The sequence below is a fragment of the Sapajus apella genome, unplaced genomic scaffold (assembly GCF_009761245.1).
Source record: "Sapajus apella isolate SASKATOON/1434 unplaced genomic scaffold, GSC_monkey_1.0 scaffold105, whole genome shotgun sequence".
NCBI classification, from domain to species: domain Eukaryota; kingdom Metazoa; phylum Chordata; class Mammalia; order Primates; family Cebidae; genus Sapajus; species Sapajus apella.
In genome coordinates this window covers 220908-237284 of record NW_022437045.1, presented here as the reverse complement: position 1 = coordinate 237284, position 16377 = coordinate 220908, and the positions used below count along the sequence as shown (strand labels likewise).

The window sequence follows — 16377 nt, the reverse complement described above, 5'->3', positions numbered from 1 at the left end:
GTAATGTTATTATTGACTTATTTGGTTAACTAATTACTTTTAGCCGGGCGCGGTGGCTCAAGCCTGTAATCCCAGCACTTTGGGAGGCCGAGGCGGGTGGATCACGAGGTCAAGAGATCGAGACCATCCTGGTCAACATGGTGAAACCCCGTCTCTACTAAAAATACAAAAACATTAGCTGGGCATGGTGGTGCGTGCCTGTAATCCAAGCTACTCAGGAGGCTGAGGCAGGAGAATTGCCTGAACCCAGGAGGCGGAGGTTGCGGTGAGCCGAGATCGCGCCATTGCACTCCAGCCTGGGTAACAAGAGCGAAACTCCGTCTTAAAAAAAAAAAAAAAAAAAAAAAAAAACTAATTACTTTTAATTGAACAAGAAGCAAATGTCGTTGGTGAGAAAAGTTCTTACACGGATGTGTTTCTTCAATTTCTTTCCAAAAATATTCTAAGTACATCAAGTATATGACTCACCCCCCAACCTTAAAAAAAAAAAAACAACTGATGATAGCTTACGGAGCACAATCTTTGATTCTTTTTACTTAATAGACATCCTGGAAATCTTTCTTATCTGCACACATAGATTTAGCTCAATTTTTGTAACAGAAGCATAGTCTTCTGTGTTTGGCTATACAGTAATTTACTATAAACACTCCCTTGGTGATGAAAATTTCATTGTGTTCATTTTTCACTGTTCCAAACAACTCCAGCAAACATCCTTTTAAATATTTATACTTCAGGCTCAGTGGAATGGTTGGGGTTAGTCCTTACTTAATAATATACGTGTGCATTTTGATTGAGACTGCCAATTGTACTTTATTCCACTATATGTTTTCATCAGCAGTGCAAGGCTATGATTTGAATAATTACCCAAAGCTGTCTATATGTTGTAATTATTACAATGTCAATGTTTAATCTTTAGTACAATATGACTTTTTATTTGTATTCCATTAATTATGAGTAAGGTTTGTTATACATTGTTTTAAATGGACATTATTTCTCACTTTAGTTCCTCTTTTTGTGACAGTGTAATATTGACATCAGACCTTTTTTAAAAAATTAAATTACAGCATAGTTTTGACATTGCTTTATTTTAATGATAATGCTGCTAGAATTAGTATACTCTTTTCAATGAGTGCTTTACATTGTGAACATCAAAAGGACTTTGAAAGTGAAAGGGAAAGTACAGCCAGTTTTACTTCCAAATTCACGAATTCTCGTTTTCCCAATTTTCTTAGTGGAATGGTTGGAAATTAAGGTGATTTGTGTTATGTTTGGTGGAGGTGGGGTGAAGGGTGGTTGGGAAAGAGATGTCACTTGAAGGTTTTTGTGCCTTAGGAGAGTGAGGACTGTAAATGGCTCAGCTGCTGCTGAACTTCACAGATTGAACTTTCACAGAGCTCTTAGAGGTTCTCTGCAAATGGAATCCTTTTAGGCACTTGTGTTATAAAGTGTTGATTGTAACATTTGAAATAAGTGTGAGTTAATGGAAAGGGCCTTGTCTTTGGCCCTAGGAAAGTTCTGCTTTGTTATCTTAAACCTGCCCCTTCACGCCTCTGTACTTCAGGAACCCTTGCAAACTTCCCTCTCCTGTTGAAGTGAAACATGGGTCTCAAAAGAGTATTCAAATTTGTCTCTGCATTTGTTATAGCATCTGTGTGGAGGAGGCGAACATTGGCTATTATGTCCTAATTTTACATTTGATTAAACCTGTGACTTTTTTCTTATTGCTAATTTTAAGTCTCCCCACATCAAAGTTTAAAAAGAAAAATGACACCATGAGTAATCTCATCTTTTCATTTCTGAATTAGAATTTATTTTTGACTGTATAATGGATACTTAAATACATTTCACTCAGATATGTATTCCTAAGCTAAACTCATTACTTTGATTTTCTTAGGACATTGAGCACAAAACATTGCATTTAATAAATATCTGGAAAGTATTTGTTATGAATGAGTGACGGTATTTCTTTTGAGATTAGTGCAGATAAATGCAGATTCTAGGCAAAGAATTACTATTTTAATATCAACACTGTGTCTTCCCAGCACAGTATCCAGTCTTTCCATTGAGAATTTACTAAATGTTTTCAGTTGTATATTCTTGTTTTAATCAGAGTAACACAGGTCTACTTCTAGTTTATATGTGAGAATGATAAGCATTTTTGGCTTATGAAATATAGTTACTGACTTTTTAAAAATTATTGTTCAAATTTATGACAAAAGGAACAAAAAAAGCTTGGCTGATTTTGGTCGGTAAGTTGAGTGACTACTACCTGGAAATTAAGTGCGAAAGTTGAAATACTCCTTTGCTCCCACTAGAGGGGGATTCTTTCCAACTTAGGTAAAAAGGCTCTTAAACCCAACATGAAAACCTTGTATGACATTGATATTCCCTTCATATTAAATTGAGGATAATCTCGTGTTTTTAAATCAGCTGTTTTTCTGTAGCTGCTGAAATTAAAATCTTACAGAAGTAGAGGATGTAAAGGATACTTGAACGAAGGCACATATGTATTTTAAACAATAGTGCTTTTGAACAAAACATAAATAGTTTTGTAGAACTGCTATAGTTAAGGTTGTTTAAAAGTGTATTACTTAAGAGTTTCAAAACAGTTCTCTTAGCCCTGCCGGAGATAGAATCTGGGGTGAAGGGTACCCTGTTGGGGTCTCCCTCCCTCCTCCCACCCCCACCGTCTGTCACTGTCTCTGTCTGCTGAAATAGCCATGGAGAGAGTTCTAAATTTCACTCAAAAGCTTTGATTTGCTCTCACCTCAAGTTGTCAAATATATTAAAGCCTTATCTTTAAATAGAGTTCTGTTTGCTATTGAATTTTCTTGTTTCATTCATTGACTTTTTATAATATGATAAAATATACAGAACTCACTCTGAAGATTTTTTCCGCAAAGTTAAACTGCAATATATTTTTAAAATAATTCTATTTATGTTAAAAATAACACATAACGGTTGAGGTATGTGGATATCTATATGTGTAATTCACCAGCAAATGTCATATGATGTTCACAATATTTAAGATTCAGCAAATTTCCTGTTCACGCTTTTCCTTTAACTAAAGTCTCCAATGTTGATTACAGGTTTTAATTTAAAAAATAGTTGAGGTTAGTAACCTAGCGTTATGAAAGTCATAGCTTGGGAAATTCAAACATATAATCTCTTTTCCTTTTCTTAAATGAAAAATCTATAATAAGGCCTTGTTTCTAAATCTAACAGTTAGCCTTGGAAATTAAAATGTAAACAGAAATGCTGTCAGTGAAACTTAAAATGATTTTCTACTGTACTTGATCCAACATTTCAGTCTTTAGCCTAAAATCACATTTGGTATCAGCAACATATGGCTTTTATGAAAACGAGGCTGCTCATCTTCTCCATCCCTAATGGTGGTGTCTTTCTTTTGCTTTCTGCACCATCCTCTGCCAATGCCCGGGGGTGGTCAGTGAGCCCGGCTTTCAGTTAAGCAGTTGGAGAAGAATTTGCTTCCTTGTTTATTTTTGTGACCCCTTTGCTTTCATACTGGGTGAAAGTCTTACTGTCACGGTCTTCCTTTCATATTTTCTTTCCACAAGGGAAGAATCCAATTTTGTTTTATAGCAGGATACATTAGATAGGCGTATATGCCTTCTACTTAAACACCTGCTACACATGCCTAATTTTAAAAGGTTTAAATCTGATGGTGAAGCCTGTTACAGTCTGATACTGCCCACCCACCCCGTCTTCCTCTTTAAAAATACTCAGCTGTATTCTGTTGCCTTCTTTCCTTGTTCTTTTCCATCAAGTATTGGTACTTTGCAATAGTCAAAGTTAAAAGCTTTACACACCACACTGAATAATTATGTTTAAAAAACAGTAATTATCAATACATGTCTTGTTCCTCACAGCTTTTTAAATTCATGTTAATGAGCTCTGTCTTCTAATGCATGAGACTGACAGGCAGTCTTGAAGTTTTGCCATCATTTCACAACTTGTTGCTTAGACTCTGCCTGCCTTTTCCAGAGTCTTGCTTTCAGGAACTCTTGCTCTGCCACATTCCAGAGAAATAGCGCTGCCCACTCAGATCTGAGCAGGACAAGAAGCTACTGGTAGCACACATGCATGAGATTGCTCCGAGAAGGGCAACTCTCCCCTCACCGTCTGTCAGTAAAAGATCAAAAGGCATATGCAACATGTTGTGATTTAGGTGAGAAGGATGATTCTACTAACTTCCTGGATTGTTTTTGAGGAACTTCAACCACCATGTCCACACGGTGGCAGATGGATTCATTTGATAGGAGCTCCCGCCGTCTTACAAAACCTGGACGGTGATGGGATTTCAACCCAGCTCTTGAAGATACTCACAGATCTTTCTTGACAGCTGACATAAATTGAATGCCAGTTTTCTCAGAACTCTCAATTCTAGGCCATGCCTGTGTCTGGTTTCTGTGGCTAGACTCAAAGAGGTTTTTGATAGTGCCTAAATTATGTTTTCCTTATGATTTCAGGTTGAAGTCTTGGCCTCGGAGGATGCAGCCTTTGGACTCAAGGTGTGTAGTCTGATGTAGCTCATTGTGGAGGTTTTGGCAATTCCTCCTAGGTGGATTTGAGGCTCAACAGAGAGGATTTTTTTTTTTTTTTAAATCAAAATACGGAGGTTGAAAAATCTTCACAAGCTTAAGATTTCTCTTATTGCCATTAAGATTAGACTGTGGTAGTATTTTCGTTACCTTCTTTGTCGTGGAGAATATGAGAAACAGTACAGGAAAACGAGTTTCATTTAGTAGTCATTGACTTTTAAATTTCAATTGGCCATAGTACAAGATTTTCTTAAATTGCCCCAGTTTGGGGGTACTGCAGTGTAATAGCTGAATGTTATCAGAGTGCTGTATTTAGTTCATAGCTCCAGTATTATTTATTGATTTATGAAACAGCTCTGCTTCCGACAGAACCCCTATAGTCCAGTTACAACTAGATTGAAAACCCAGCTCCATCACTTGAGGACCCCATGACCAGTTGACAGATCTAAGCCTATAAACAGATAAATCATCCCACAGCATGGCTGTATCCATGCAGTAAGCATGCCAGAGGCTGCCAGTCAGGTGGAGTGGAGAGTGGGAAGGCTTTCTGGGAGGTAGATCCCTGGGCTGAGTTTTGAGGGGCTGGGTTATATGGAGGCAAGAAAGGAGGGCAGGAGAAACGAGAGGTATTTTCAGGTGGAACAGCCACTATGAAAGTATCAGAGAGAGCTAAACGTAGTTAAATTCTGCCTGTGTGGCAAGATCTGAGGCTGGAGAGGTTAAAGATAATTTTCTCCTATAGAAAATGGTAAGCTATTAGAATATTTTAAGCCAGGTAGTGGTCAGATTTGTAATTCAGACAGATGACTTTGGCCACTTTTTGGAGGATGGGTTAACCAGAGACCAATCAAGAGCAGTTGAATAGACCAGGTAAAAGCAAATGCAGGCCTGAACTGGCGTAGTATAGAAGTAGCAGTGTCAGAGGGAAGAGGACTGGCCACCTCAGCTTGCAGGGCCTGGTGCCTGCTGGGGTGTGCAGAGTAGGGACAGACAGGAGCTCAGGTGAGTCCAGGGACTATGTGATGTCACCCTGAGATAAAGAACACAAGAGGAGGAATTACAGATTTTTAAAAATTATAACCTTCCAGACAAGTATTGTTGATCAGATTACTTGCCTTTTGTACGTATTTGCTGATAATTTTTAAATTTGTTAAATTTTGAGTAAATTAGCAGACACTTATTAAAAGGAAGTCTGATTTCATTTTCATATAGTGGTATAGAAGTGTATAGAGTAGGTGCCATCAGTTACTTTGGAAGTCAGTTTGGGAGAATAGGGAGGTTGGTAGAAACGACCACAGAGCACCAGGTATTGGGGGCAACCCTCATCCATGTGTTACATTTTTGGCTTAAAACCAGATTGGAGTATTTATATTTTCTACCATCTTTTTTTCTACTTTTCATTCTGTATGCTTGACGTTTTGAAAGCACAGTCTACGGTAATGTTGTGCGGTAATGACAGGTAAGATGACATTGTAGTACTACCAAAAGCAAAGTTTCTGAGGTTATAAGCATAGCAAGGTTTTACATTCATAAATATATATAAATTAAAGAAAAAATAAATTAATACTTTATAAATACTTGATACAACTCAAGTTTATAGCCCTAATAAATTTCTTATGTTTCCGTATCTGCCAAAAATTACTAAAAGAAATTATTAATTCTAAATAGAACCTTATTCAGTGTTATTTACAGTATTTAACACATGGTTGTCGTGTGAATTTTTCATTTTTTGTTTAATGCCCAGCATGCATATGGAATATTCATTGTATTTTTAATAAACATGTAGGGTCAGTTCTTATGAGCTCATTTTCATAATCCTTCATACTTACTGAGTATGTAGCAATGTTATAGAAGATTAGTGTAGCTGGCAGCTCTCATAGTCTGCCCTGCTGTGTGAAGACTCCACGTTTGTTCTGTGGCCAACCTAACAGGTTCCTTTTGTAGCCTTAATTTTTTTTTTTTTTTTTTGAGACTGGGTCTCATTGTGTTGCCCAAGCTGGAGTGCAGTGGTGCGATCATGGCTCATTGCAGCCTCAGAATCCCAGGCTTAAGCAGTGCTCCCGCCATCCTTGTCCCACCATGCCTGGCTGACTTTTTATAGAAATGGGGTTCTAACTATGTTGCCCAGACTGGTCTTGAACTCCTGGCCTCAAGCAATCTCTGGTCTAGGCCTCCCAAAGAGTAATGTTGGTATTACAAGCATTGGCCACTGCTCCTGGCCTCGTAGCTTTAAATTTAATATGTTGAAACAACAGTTTTAAAGTTTTTTTCAACAATTCAGTGACTTTCACAATAGATGCTTTTAGCTTTTGCTGATCTATACCAAAGTGTTTACACATATAATTAAAAATAGGAATTTTGACATTTCTTTTTACTGCTTCATTATCTGGAAGTTGGCAAGTATATTTTTGAATTCCAAAAATTACCTTATTTCTTAAAGGTATGGGTATTCATCATTGGTCAGGTTGTTAAACACATTCACAATTGGCTTTTTTTTTTTTTTTTTTGAGATGGAGTTTCGCTCTTGTTACCCAGGCTGGAGTACAATGGCGCGATCTCTCGGCTCACCGCAACCTCCATCTCCTGGGTTCAAGCAGTTCTCCTGCCTCAGCCTCCCGAGTAGCTGGGACTACAGGCATGCGCCACCATGCCCAGCTAATTTTTGTATTTTTAGTAAAGACGGGGTTTCACCATGTTGACCAGGATGGTCTCGATCTCTTGACCTCGTGATCCACCCGTCTCAGTCTCCCAAAGTGCTGGGATTATAGGTGTGAGCCACTGCGCCTGGCCCACAATTGGCATTTCTAACTGTTTTTATAAGCACTGGGAAAGGAAACTCAAGTGTCTGAGCCATGTGGTAACACAAGGCACCCTCCTGGTGAATGAGCAGAACACTTCCGAGCCTACTGGAGTGTGTCCCATGTATGCCGCCGCATTTAGTGATGATCTTTAATGAGCCTTTGTCTTTCTTTACCTTTTTCCCTACCATCTAATTCTTTATATTTGTATGCTTTGCCTTCTCTTTGGCGAAATGAAAATCTACAAGCTTAATATTGATTTAGCACAAATTTGTCAGTCTTACTGGAAAATGACTTAAACACATTGGGACCCAGAAATGAAAACAGCCAATTTTTGTATGTGCATGAGGTGAAACTACAACGCAGGAAAACAAGTGTACAGTCTCACAAAACTATCATGACTGTTAGGGTTGATTCGAGAATAACTTTTTCAACTAGCCAAATGTCAAATATCTATGTTCTCCTACTTCTTACATCTTAATTTTGCACAAATGCAGATTCATTGTTTTATTAGGCTTATCTCATTTAAAGGTAACTTAGAATTGAAATGCTGGAACTGCTTCACTGTAAACACTAGGGACTTACCTGTTTTGCAGTGGTAGTAGTTTTTCCTCTGAATTTAAGGAACTTATTTTCTTGAGTTTGTTTCTACATAGGTCTAATTAAGGAAGTTATTTTTAAATTATATACACTTATCATAAAACAAGAATTTGAAGTTAATAGAAGATATGCTTCAAAATAAAAAATGGGTGAAAATATATATTCCTTTATTAGTGAAGGAATGTTCTGCAAACTATAGAACACTATTCTTATTTTCAGTTTTGATGAAGACTTGACTATATTATAAAGTTTATAATTCTATAGAAAAATGAATCAGAAGTCCCAGCAGCCGCCCACATGGGTTGGTTTTTTTTATGGGATAACCGTGCCTTGTATATCATTAATGAACTAAGTAAAGCTGCTGGTGACAATGAGATAAGTCAGCTAAGCATATATATGTGTACATACGTGATTATATTAAAGAGAGAAGACTAAAACATTGACTTGTTGCTTATGGATTCTACAGAGAAAATTATAGTAAGGGGTGTAAACAAGAGAGAGTGAGTAAAATATCCCTGGGTCATTAAAGAAAATGTAAACATAACCTATTCATTTATTTATTTATTTGTCCTCCCTCCCTCCGGCTAAACATAGCTTCTTAATAAATTTGTTAAGAAATCTTATTAATCTACTTTAAAATTTCATGACTGTGAATGTTCTTCATCTTCAGATTAGGTACTAAGTCCAGAATTAGAACAAAGCATGTTTTTATTTAATCCACTCTCATATGAAATGTGGGTACTGCTGTTATCCCCAGTAGTAGGTGAGGAAACAGCAACTCAGAGTTTAGAGCTTTCTCAAGTTTACGTAGCCAATCAATAACAGAAGTGGGATTCGCACCTGCAGGGTCAGCCCCAGCACCTTGTCTGTTTTCTGAGTGGAAGCAGAACTCAACTGATGTCCTGAGAACTGATGGAACTGAGAGCGTCTACTCTGCACCTGCCTCTCCCTCTTTACTCCCCATCTTCTTAGCCACCCTCACCTCTGCCCCATTCAAGTCCTCTTACTAAAGTCCCTAACGACACCCCCAATTCCAAATCTAGCAGAGCAGTTCACTACTTGCCCTGTGCCTCCCTTCTGGTGCCTTTGACCTAAGCGACTTCTTCCTTGGCACACTGTCTTCTGTGACTTCCTCAGCAGCGTTTTGTTGATTCGCCTCCCACAGGTCTGGCCTCGATTTCTCAGACTCATCTTCCTCTTCACAGATATGCAGTAATGAATTTGTTCAGGGCTCCATCCTAGATTCTCCTCTCTGCTGCAGATATCACTAACATCCCACATTACACCGTCCCCTCCTCCTACAGGATGTATTCTTAAATATCCTGCCAAATGAATGAATATGCATAAAGCCACGACAAAGATGAAAACATGTAACTCTTGTTCAATACAGTGTATTTCCTCGGGGAAATTCTTAAGGATTACCTATTTGACAATAATGTAATTTGGTTATCAAAATAATTTTTAAAGACTTTTCCCTTTGAAAGGTGGAGGGACAGAAATATATATTATCAGTTTATTCCTTTGCTATACCTGTCTTCCAATTCTAAATGGACATCAGAATTTCACAAATTCAAAAATATTTTGATAGGGTGTTTTGGCTGGCATATTCTTTGGGAGAAGAAAACCCTGAATCTTAGGACCCTTTTGGTAATATTTGATATAAATCATTAAAAACACATGTGGAGAGGTCAGTTTAAAATGAATTACCAGGATAATCAAGGGGAATCTTATTCTGTTACTCTGAAAAAGAATGTGAAAAAGAAAAATGATGCAATTTAGGCTATCATTGGGTCCACAAGCAATGATCCCTCCACTCCTTTTTTTTTTTTTTTTTTTTTTTTTTTTTTGAGGCAGTCTTGCTGTCACCCAGGCTGGAGTGCAGTGACATGATCTCCGCTCACTGCAGCCTCTGCCTCTCAGTTTCAAGTGATTCTACTACCTCAGCCTCCCAAGTAGCTGGGATTACAGGCCTGTGTCACAAAGCCCAGCTAAGTTTTTTGTATTTTTAGTAGAGACGAGTTCTTACCATGTTGACCAGGCTGGTCTCGAACTGCTGACCTCAAGTGATCTGCCTGCCTCAGTCTCCCAAAGTGCTGGGCTTACAGGTGTAAGGCACCACACCTAGGTTACACTTACTTTTTAAAATCCTCTTTCGTGATAAGTTTTTAGTATTTGTTTTAGGCACCTAAAATTTATTACTATAAAAGAGAAAAGTCTAAGCTGAAGTATCTGCACATAAGATGTTAAAGTCTAAACTTATATTACTTTTTACCTATGTCTTGGCTGATTAGATATCTTAGAGAAAAATAACATTAGCGTTCAAACTGGTTTTCCATCCCCTAACTAACATAGCCCCTTAAATATACCCCATGCCCTTAGCTACCCTCCGAGACTAATCTCCACCATATCCTTCCCCTACAATGCTTACCCTTCCTCTTGCTGCATTTCAAAATCCTGCTTTCCCTCCAGGCTCCATTCTAACCTTTTCTTTGATTTGTCTCAGCATTGGAGCCTTCTGAGCGCCATCCTCAGAGCTCAACAGTTCTCTCTGCCTTTAGGATTCATTTGAAATTTCTTCACCTGCCAACTTTTTTGTGGTCTTTTGTATTTGGGAGACAGCATGATGTGGCCTAGCCACTTCCATTATGTGGCATTTTCCCCCAGTAAGATGGTAAGCTTAGAGAATTCATTTTTTTAAATCATTTTATATCCATATTGACTTTCACATGGTAAACAGTGAGGAAGAGCTGATGATTATCTAAGAGTTTTACTGATAGTGTAACAATTATTATTGCTAAGAGTGTAAAATGTGTGATATTAACATGTCACAACTGTGTTCTTCTCTTCTGGGATTTCCTTGCAGTGTCTCCCATTATCTGGGTTAATATGTGAGCTTGGCGTTTCTTATTTAAGCTCTGTAAGTCCCACCTGAAGGAGCTTTAACATATTCTTTGTTAATGCTTGTTGTAGCTATTGAGTGGGTATGGCTGGCATCAAAAACTAGTTGTTTCCATTTAATCTGGCTTATCTTAAATATGTTCATTAATCAAGTTCTGCAGTTATATTCATTGATATCACTCTACTGCTTTCCACTGCTTTCCATTGAAACAAATGTCTATGGGATACACGTGTTATGTGTCAAGTACTAGGGATGCAGTGGTAAGAATAGTAAGTCCTTTCTTCCATGGATCTTACTAGACACAACTTTTGGAATGATCTTATGTCAGAGAAAAATCCAAGAAGAGATGAAAAGTTTGGATATAATTGTATGTCTTTCTGTCATCTAATTGTCTTAATTGAATCTATTTATTGTATTCTAATCTATTTATTGTATTTGACAAAATGGAGTGGGATTCCAGTTTGACTTAAGGAAATTATAAATAACAAAAGGATTAGTCACCTGTAAATATAATTTCAAATAGAATAAAGGTGGAAAAATTTGTCTTTTTAAAATAAGGTATTTTCAATTGTGGAAAATGTTTAGCCTGGGGCCCATGTTTGGCAGTCACTTAAAGGTGAGCTTCTTTCTGTCTTTTGACATCTGATTATTATGAAAATATCTGTATTTCACTTCCCTCTTATAAAAATAAAGTGATGCAGTATGATAGTATTTATCATACTGGCTAAGGAGGAAGCAGAAAAAAATACAATGGCAGCCCATCTCTGAATGGGCCCCCTGTCTCAATAACCAAATAATGATCCTTGAGAAAAAGTGGGAAGTTCACTTTTAGCTCCCTTTTCAGATCAGTCTAACTCAGAGGGCTCCAGTTGGAATTGTGTTAGAAGTCCATTTGTTTTTAGTCATTTCTGACTCTTAACACTGTTTGTTAGATTTTTCCACTTTTAATTATTTCTCACTGCTCATTTTGGTTCTCTGGAGCTCTGCTGTCCAGTGTGGCAATCGCCAGCCATGTGTGGCAATTTACATTTAAAGTATTTAAAGCTAAATCAAATTCAAATATCATTTCTTCAGTTGCTCTGGCCACTTCTCAACAATTACATGTTGCTGGTGGCGACCACACTGCCATAGTGCATAGAGCTGTCCATCTTCACAATGAGTTCTGTTGCCTGTGCTGGTCTAGAAAATACAGGTTCTCTAAGTGTGTAGATGACACAGACATTTTAGCATAACGCATTTCACAATTAGAACAGCCATTTCAAATATTGATTTAAAAACTGGGGAGTCGAAAAGCAGAAAACAGAAGGAATTTGCTATTTGGGTAAAGTGCTATAAAGCAGAGGGGATGTTTTGCTTAGGAAAGAAATAGAAACTGGGGCATGGTGGCTCACGCCTGTAATCCCAGCACTTTGGGAGGCTGAGGTTGGCGGATCATGAGGTCAGGAGATCGAGACCATGCTGGTCAACATAGTGAAACCTATCTCTACTAAAATACCAAAGTTAAAAAAAAAAAGAAGGAAAAAGAAATAGAAACTGTTATAAAGTTGACAAGTTTCATTAGATTTTGAGAATAGAAAAATTTTAAACAGGGTCATGAAATTTGATATTCTTCTAGAGTGACATTTGTAATGGATCATTAATTCATTGTTTTGCCTAGGGTTATGCCTCCCCCACTAATATAGTATTTCGGATTTAGAATGTTTAGTTTAGTATTGCAAGATTCTACCCAATAAAACAGTTCTTTCTTTTATTAGTGTAGCCACATGAAAGCGTATACTTACCTTCTGTTTAGAAACACATACGGCTAGTGCTCGGCTTACGACCACGATTGGTTCCGACAGACCGGTCGTAACACGATTTGGTCGTAAGTTGAGTAGGCTATATGTACAGTACTGTGAAATGATGTTATAAAAATCTTTAAGTCATATTTTATCATAATTTTCTTTGTTCGTTTTATGCCATTTGTATCATCTCTACACCATTTTGTTTCTTATTTTTACATTCGTCAGGTTTAAGTAAAACACTGCATTACCAGTACAACTGGTTTAATATTTGCAAAACATACAAAATTACAAAATACAGGTGCATACAAAAATACAAAATACAGGTGTAAAAAATACCATAGGAAACATTTTCCCAATTGTAAAACATATCAAAATATATAAACATGTACGAAACATTTTATTGGCTGGGCAACGTTTGCGCTGCCAGACGCGGAGCAGTCGTGGCTAGCGATGATGGTCGTAAAGTCGAATGGTCGTAAGTTGCCTAGGTCATAAGTCAATCAATATCTGTATGTATTTTGTGTCAAGCTGCATTAACTCTGGTTCTTCTCCATTCTTTCTGTCTTCTTAGCAAGATGTGTTTTCTAGTGAACTTACTTGGCTAACTCTATAAGTGAGTGTGAATATAACTTAGGTGGAAGTATATTTAAGATAACCAATGTCATTGAAACAAAACCAGCAAAGTTTTTTTGAATTCATAATCTTATGAAGTCATATTACTTTTCATAATATAACTTATTTTCACATTTTAATTTTTTTATTTAGTTAAAATCTGTTCAAAATCTTTAGAGCCGTAGAGGACCAAGTTTATTCCATACTGTGTCAATATTGACTCAAAATTAAAATTACAGAATATATGTTGTTAAAGCAAAAAATTTACTATTTCCTGTAAAAGAAGGACTCAGGGGGGTGCAGGGAGAGGAATCTGCAGTGTTTCTCTAAGACCTCAGGGGTCTCAAGTTCTCCCGGATGTGGGAATCCAGGAATCCATATTGAGCTCCTCTCTTCTTTTGTTAGAAAATTTCCCAGCCTCTGCTTCTGCCATCTGCTGGTAGTTCAAACAGTTACATGTTTGAGTCTAAAACAAATTTTCTTTATTATTTTTTTTTAGGAATGATTTTGGGGAAATACTTTGTGTATTTACCTGTAATATTTTGATGCAGTTTTCCTTGTTAGGTTTAATTATCTTTTGGAGGGATATTTTAGCCTTTTTTTTCAACTCTGTCTTTAGAGGAATACACAAGTCTGAAACTCAGAAAAGACAGAAGACTATGAGGCCAAAGCATATGCAGTGAATAGGCAAGGGAGAGCCCTGTTCATGAAAGGCCTCTTGTGGTGGATGAGGAGTTCCCTGAGCTGTGAATGTTCCACATTTCATCCAAAGCCAGACATCTCACCTGATGTCTTTGGATGAAATGTGGAATGTGGAATAGGATTTTTTTCCTGCCATTTTATAATTAACACAACTTGACTGGGAGTTGAACAGACCCATATTCTACTGTAAGTCCCATTGTAAGGTTGGAAAATTGATTTCTAGACATCATTAAATTTCTTTCCAGCCCTAAAATTCTGCAGGTCCTTAACTCTAACAGGCGTCCTGCATTCATTCAAACTGCAACTCTTTCACCATTTATTATTCTCCCATTTCTTCCTGCTGATGTTTCCTAGTCTAAGGCATTCTCATTGTCTTGGGAAAAATTGCATTTTGTTGTGGTGGTGTTCACAAACAAATCCTTTCATTAAGTGAAGCCAGGCAAAAATGTTTAAAAGGAATGTAAAACACAGGAATTTTGTTTTCTGCCCCTTTTAGTCATCTTTCCTAATTTCCTTTAAAGCTGCCTTGGCCAGTTATTTTTCATCATTTTCTCAAAGAGAAAATGTAATCTGAGATTTTTTCTGTTTCTTTTTTACACAATGCAGAAGGCTGAGGGAGGGAAAGTGACTTATTTTAGGGACTGTCTAGTGGCAAAGCTCAACTAGAAGCTGCTGCTTCCCAGACCTGTGTACTTTATTTAAAAATTCCAGCAATGCTTTTTTTTTTTTTAATCCTCTCAAGCTTAAGAACTCTATATTACGTTACATCTTAGAGAATTGGCACTTCACAGCTCTAAAAAATGGTCGTGTTGGCAATTTCGTATAGTTAGCCTAATGTACTAGGACTCTAGATCGACTTTCAATGGTGAAAACAGCATTTTTCTTTAAAAGTTGTTTATTCCAGGCCGGGCGCGGTGGCTCAAGCCTGTAATCCCAGCACTTTGGGAGGCCGAGGCGGATGGATCACGAGGTCAAGAGATCGAGACCATCCTGGCCAACACGGTGAAACCCCGTCTCTACTAAAAAAATGCAAAACATTAGCTGGGCATGGTGGCGCGTGCCTGTAATCCCAGCTACTCAGGAGGCTGAGGCAGGAGAATTGCCTGAACCCAGGAGGCGGAGGTTGCGGTGAGCCGAGATCGCGCCATTGCACTCCAGCCTGGGTAACAAGAGCGAAACTCCGTCTCAAAAAAAAAAAAAAAAAAAAAAGTTGTTTATTGCAATTGGAATGGGTATGAGCTCACTCTGTGAAGTGTTAGGTGATCACAAGATGTTTGTGGATCTTTACTGACGTAAGAATACCCAGTAGGCCACAAAGCCCAGCAAAGGTGTGATGTTTCTAGAATATGTTTTGGCATTATATGCAAAATTAGAAGTAGTTTGTTATGCTCAAGGGAGTTCTTAGTGTAATAGGAGCTCCATTTCTTCTACACCAAATATTCTGTCAGGTGGTGGTAGATTGCAGAGTGTTGAGATAGATTCATTGACAGTGTGGCGGCTGTCCCAAGGTCTACTGAGTTCACCGTGCAGAAATGTTTGCCGTGCCCTAGTGGTGGTGAATATATGGTGAGTGGAGGGGACCATGATTCAGGATAGTTCATGCCTACTTTTGTCAGATTCTGTTCATTTTTGTAAAAAGACGTTAGGAATTAAACATGTCCTTACATGCTATGTATCTGAAAAATGGCCTTTAAGAGAGCAAGGAGTTATGCTGGAAGCAAGCTTATTTACTTGTATAATTTGGAGTTTGATTGACTCCATTTTTCTCTGGGGACATTATTTTGGCACTAGTTTTTGAGGACTTAATTTTCTAGTAATAATAAAAATGCATATATTCTCTTATCCCCACCCTCAGACACCTGTTCATTTGGGAAGTGCACATGCAGTTAAAGGCATGTTTCGGGGCCTGCCTGTAAAATTCCTTTGCATAGAGTTACTGTGATCATATTAATAATCATCAAGCTGCTTGAGATTTCGTTGGGAAGAAGCAAAGAAAATATCCCAGGGAAGATGGGGGTGATTTTGATTGCGTGTGTTTTAGGTTCTCTGCACTGCCAAATTTTAAAGCAAATTCTGTTTCTTCAGATGGTGAAAGCCAGCCCTCCTCCTTCCCTCCTCCTGCCTTAAATTTGGCTTCTTCCCAAGCCATGTCAATTTTTGCAAGTCAGTTGAGAATGTCAACGTGGCTGGTGTTGAAAGAGCCAATATGTTGGTAGATGCTTAAAGCCAAGTAGAACATTTATGTGAATTAAAGAATATATCGGGGATGATTTTTAAAAATCAGATTTGGATTAAGAAACCTGTTGAATTAATACTTGCATAACAGATGTATCACTGATAAGTACTTGTAAAAGATATTCCCAAATAAGCAATAAAAGTACCATTTTACAACCAGAGTAATGCATCCTGTGGGTCCATTT

The 16377-nt window shown here is 37.7% G+C and overlaps 1 protein-coding gene across 5 annotated transcripts in view; it reads left to right on the top strand.

Annotated features, from left to right (window-relative positions):
- Positions 1 to 16377, top strand: part of ARID1B (AT-rich interaction domain 1B) — a 436956-nt gene that overhangs the window by 258043 nt on the left and 162536 nt on the right. For 4 of the 5 annotated variants that reach the window (XM_032258730.1, XM_032258727.1, XM_032258728.1 and 1 more), the window contains exon 5: positions 4491 to 4532. The exons of the other annotated variant lie outside the window; for it this stretch is intronic. In XM_032258730.1, coding sequence (XP_032114621.1) covers positions 4491 to 4532 — 42 coding nt within the window. The remainder of the gene's footprint in view (positions 1 to 4490; positions 4533 to 16377) is intronic. 5 annotated transcript variants of the gene reach the window in all.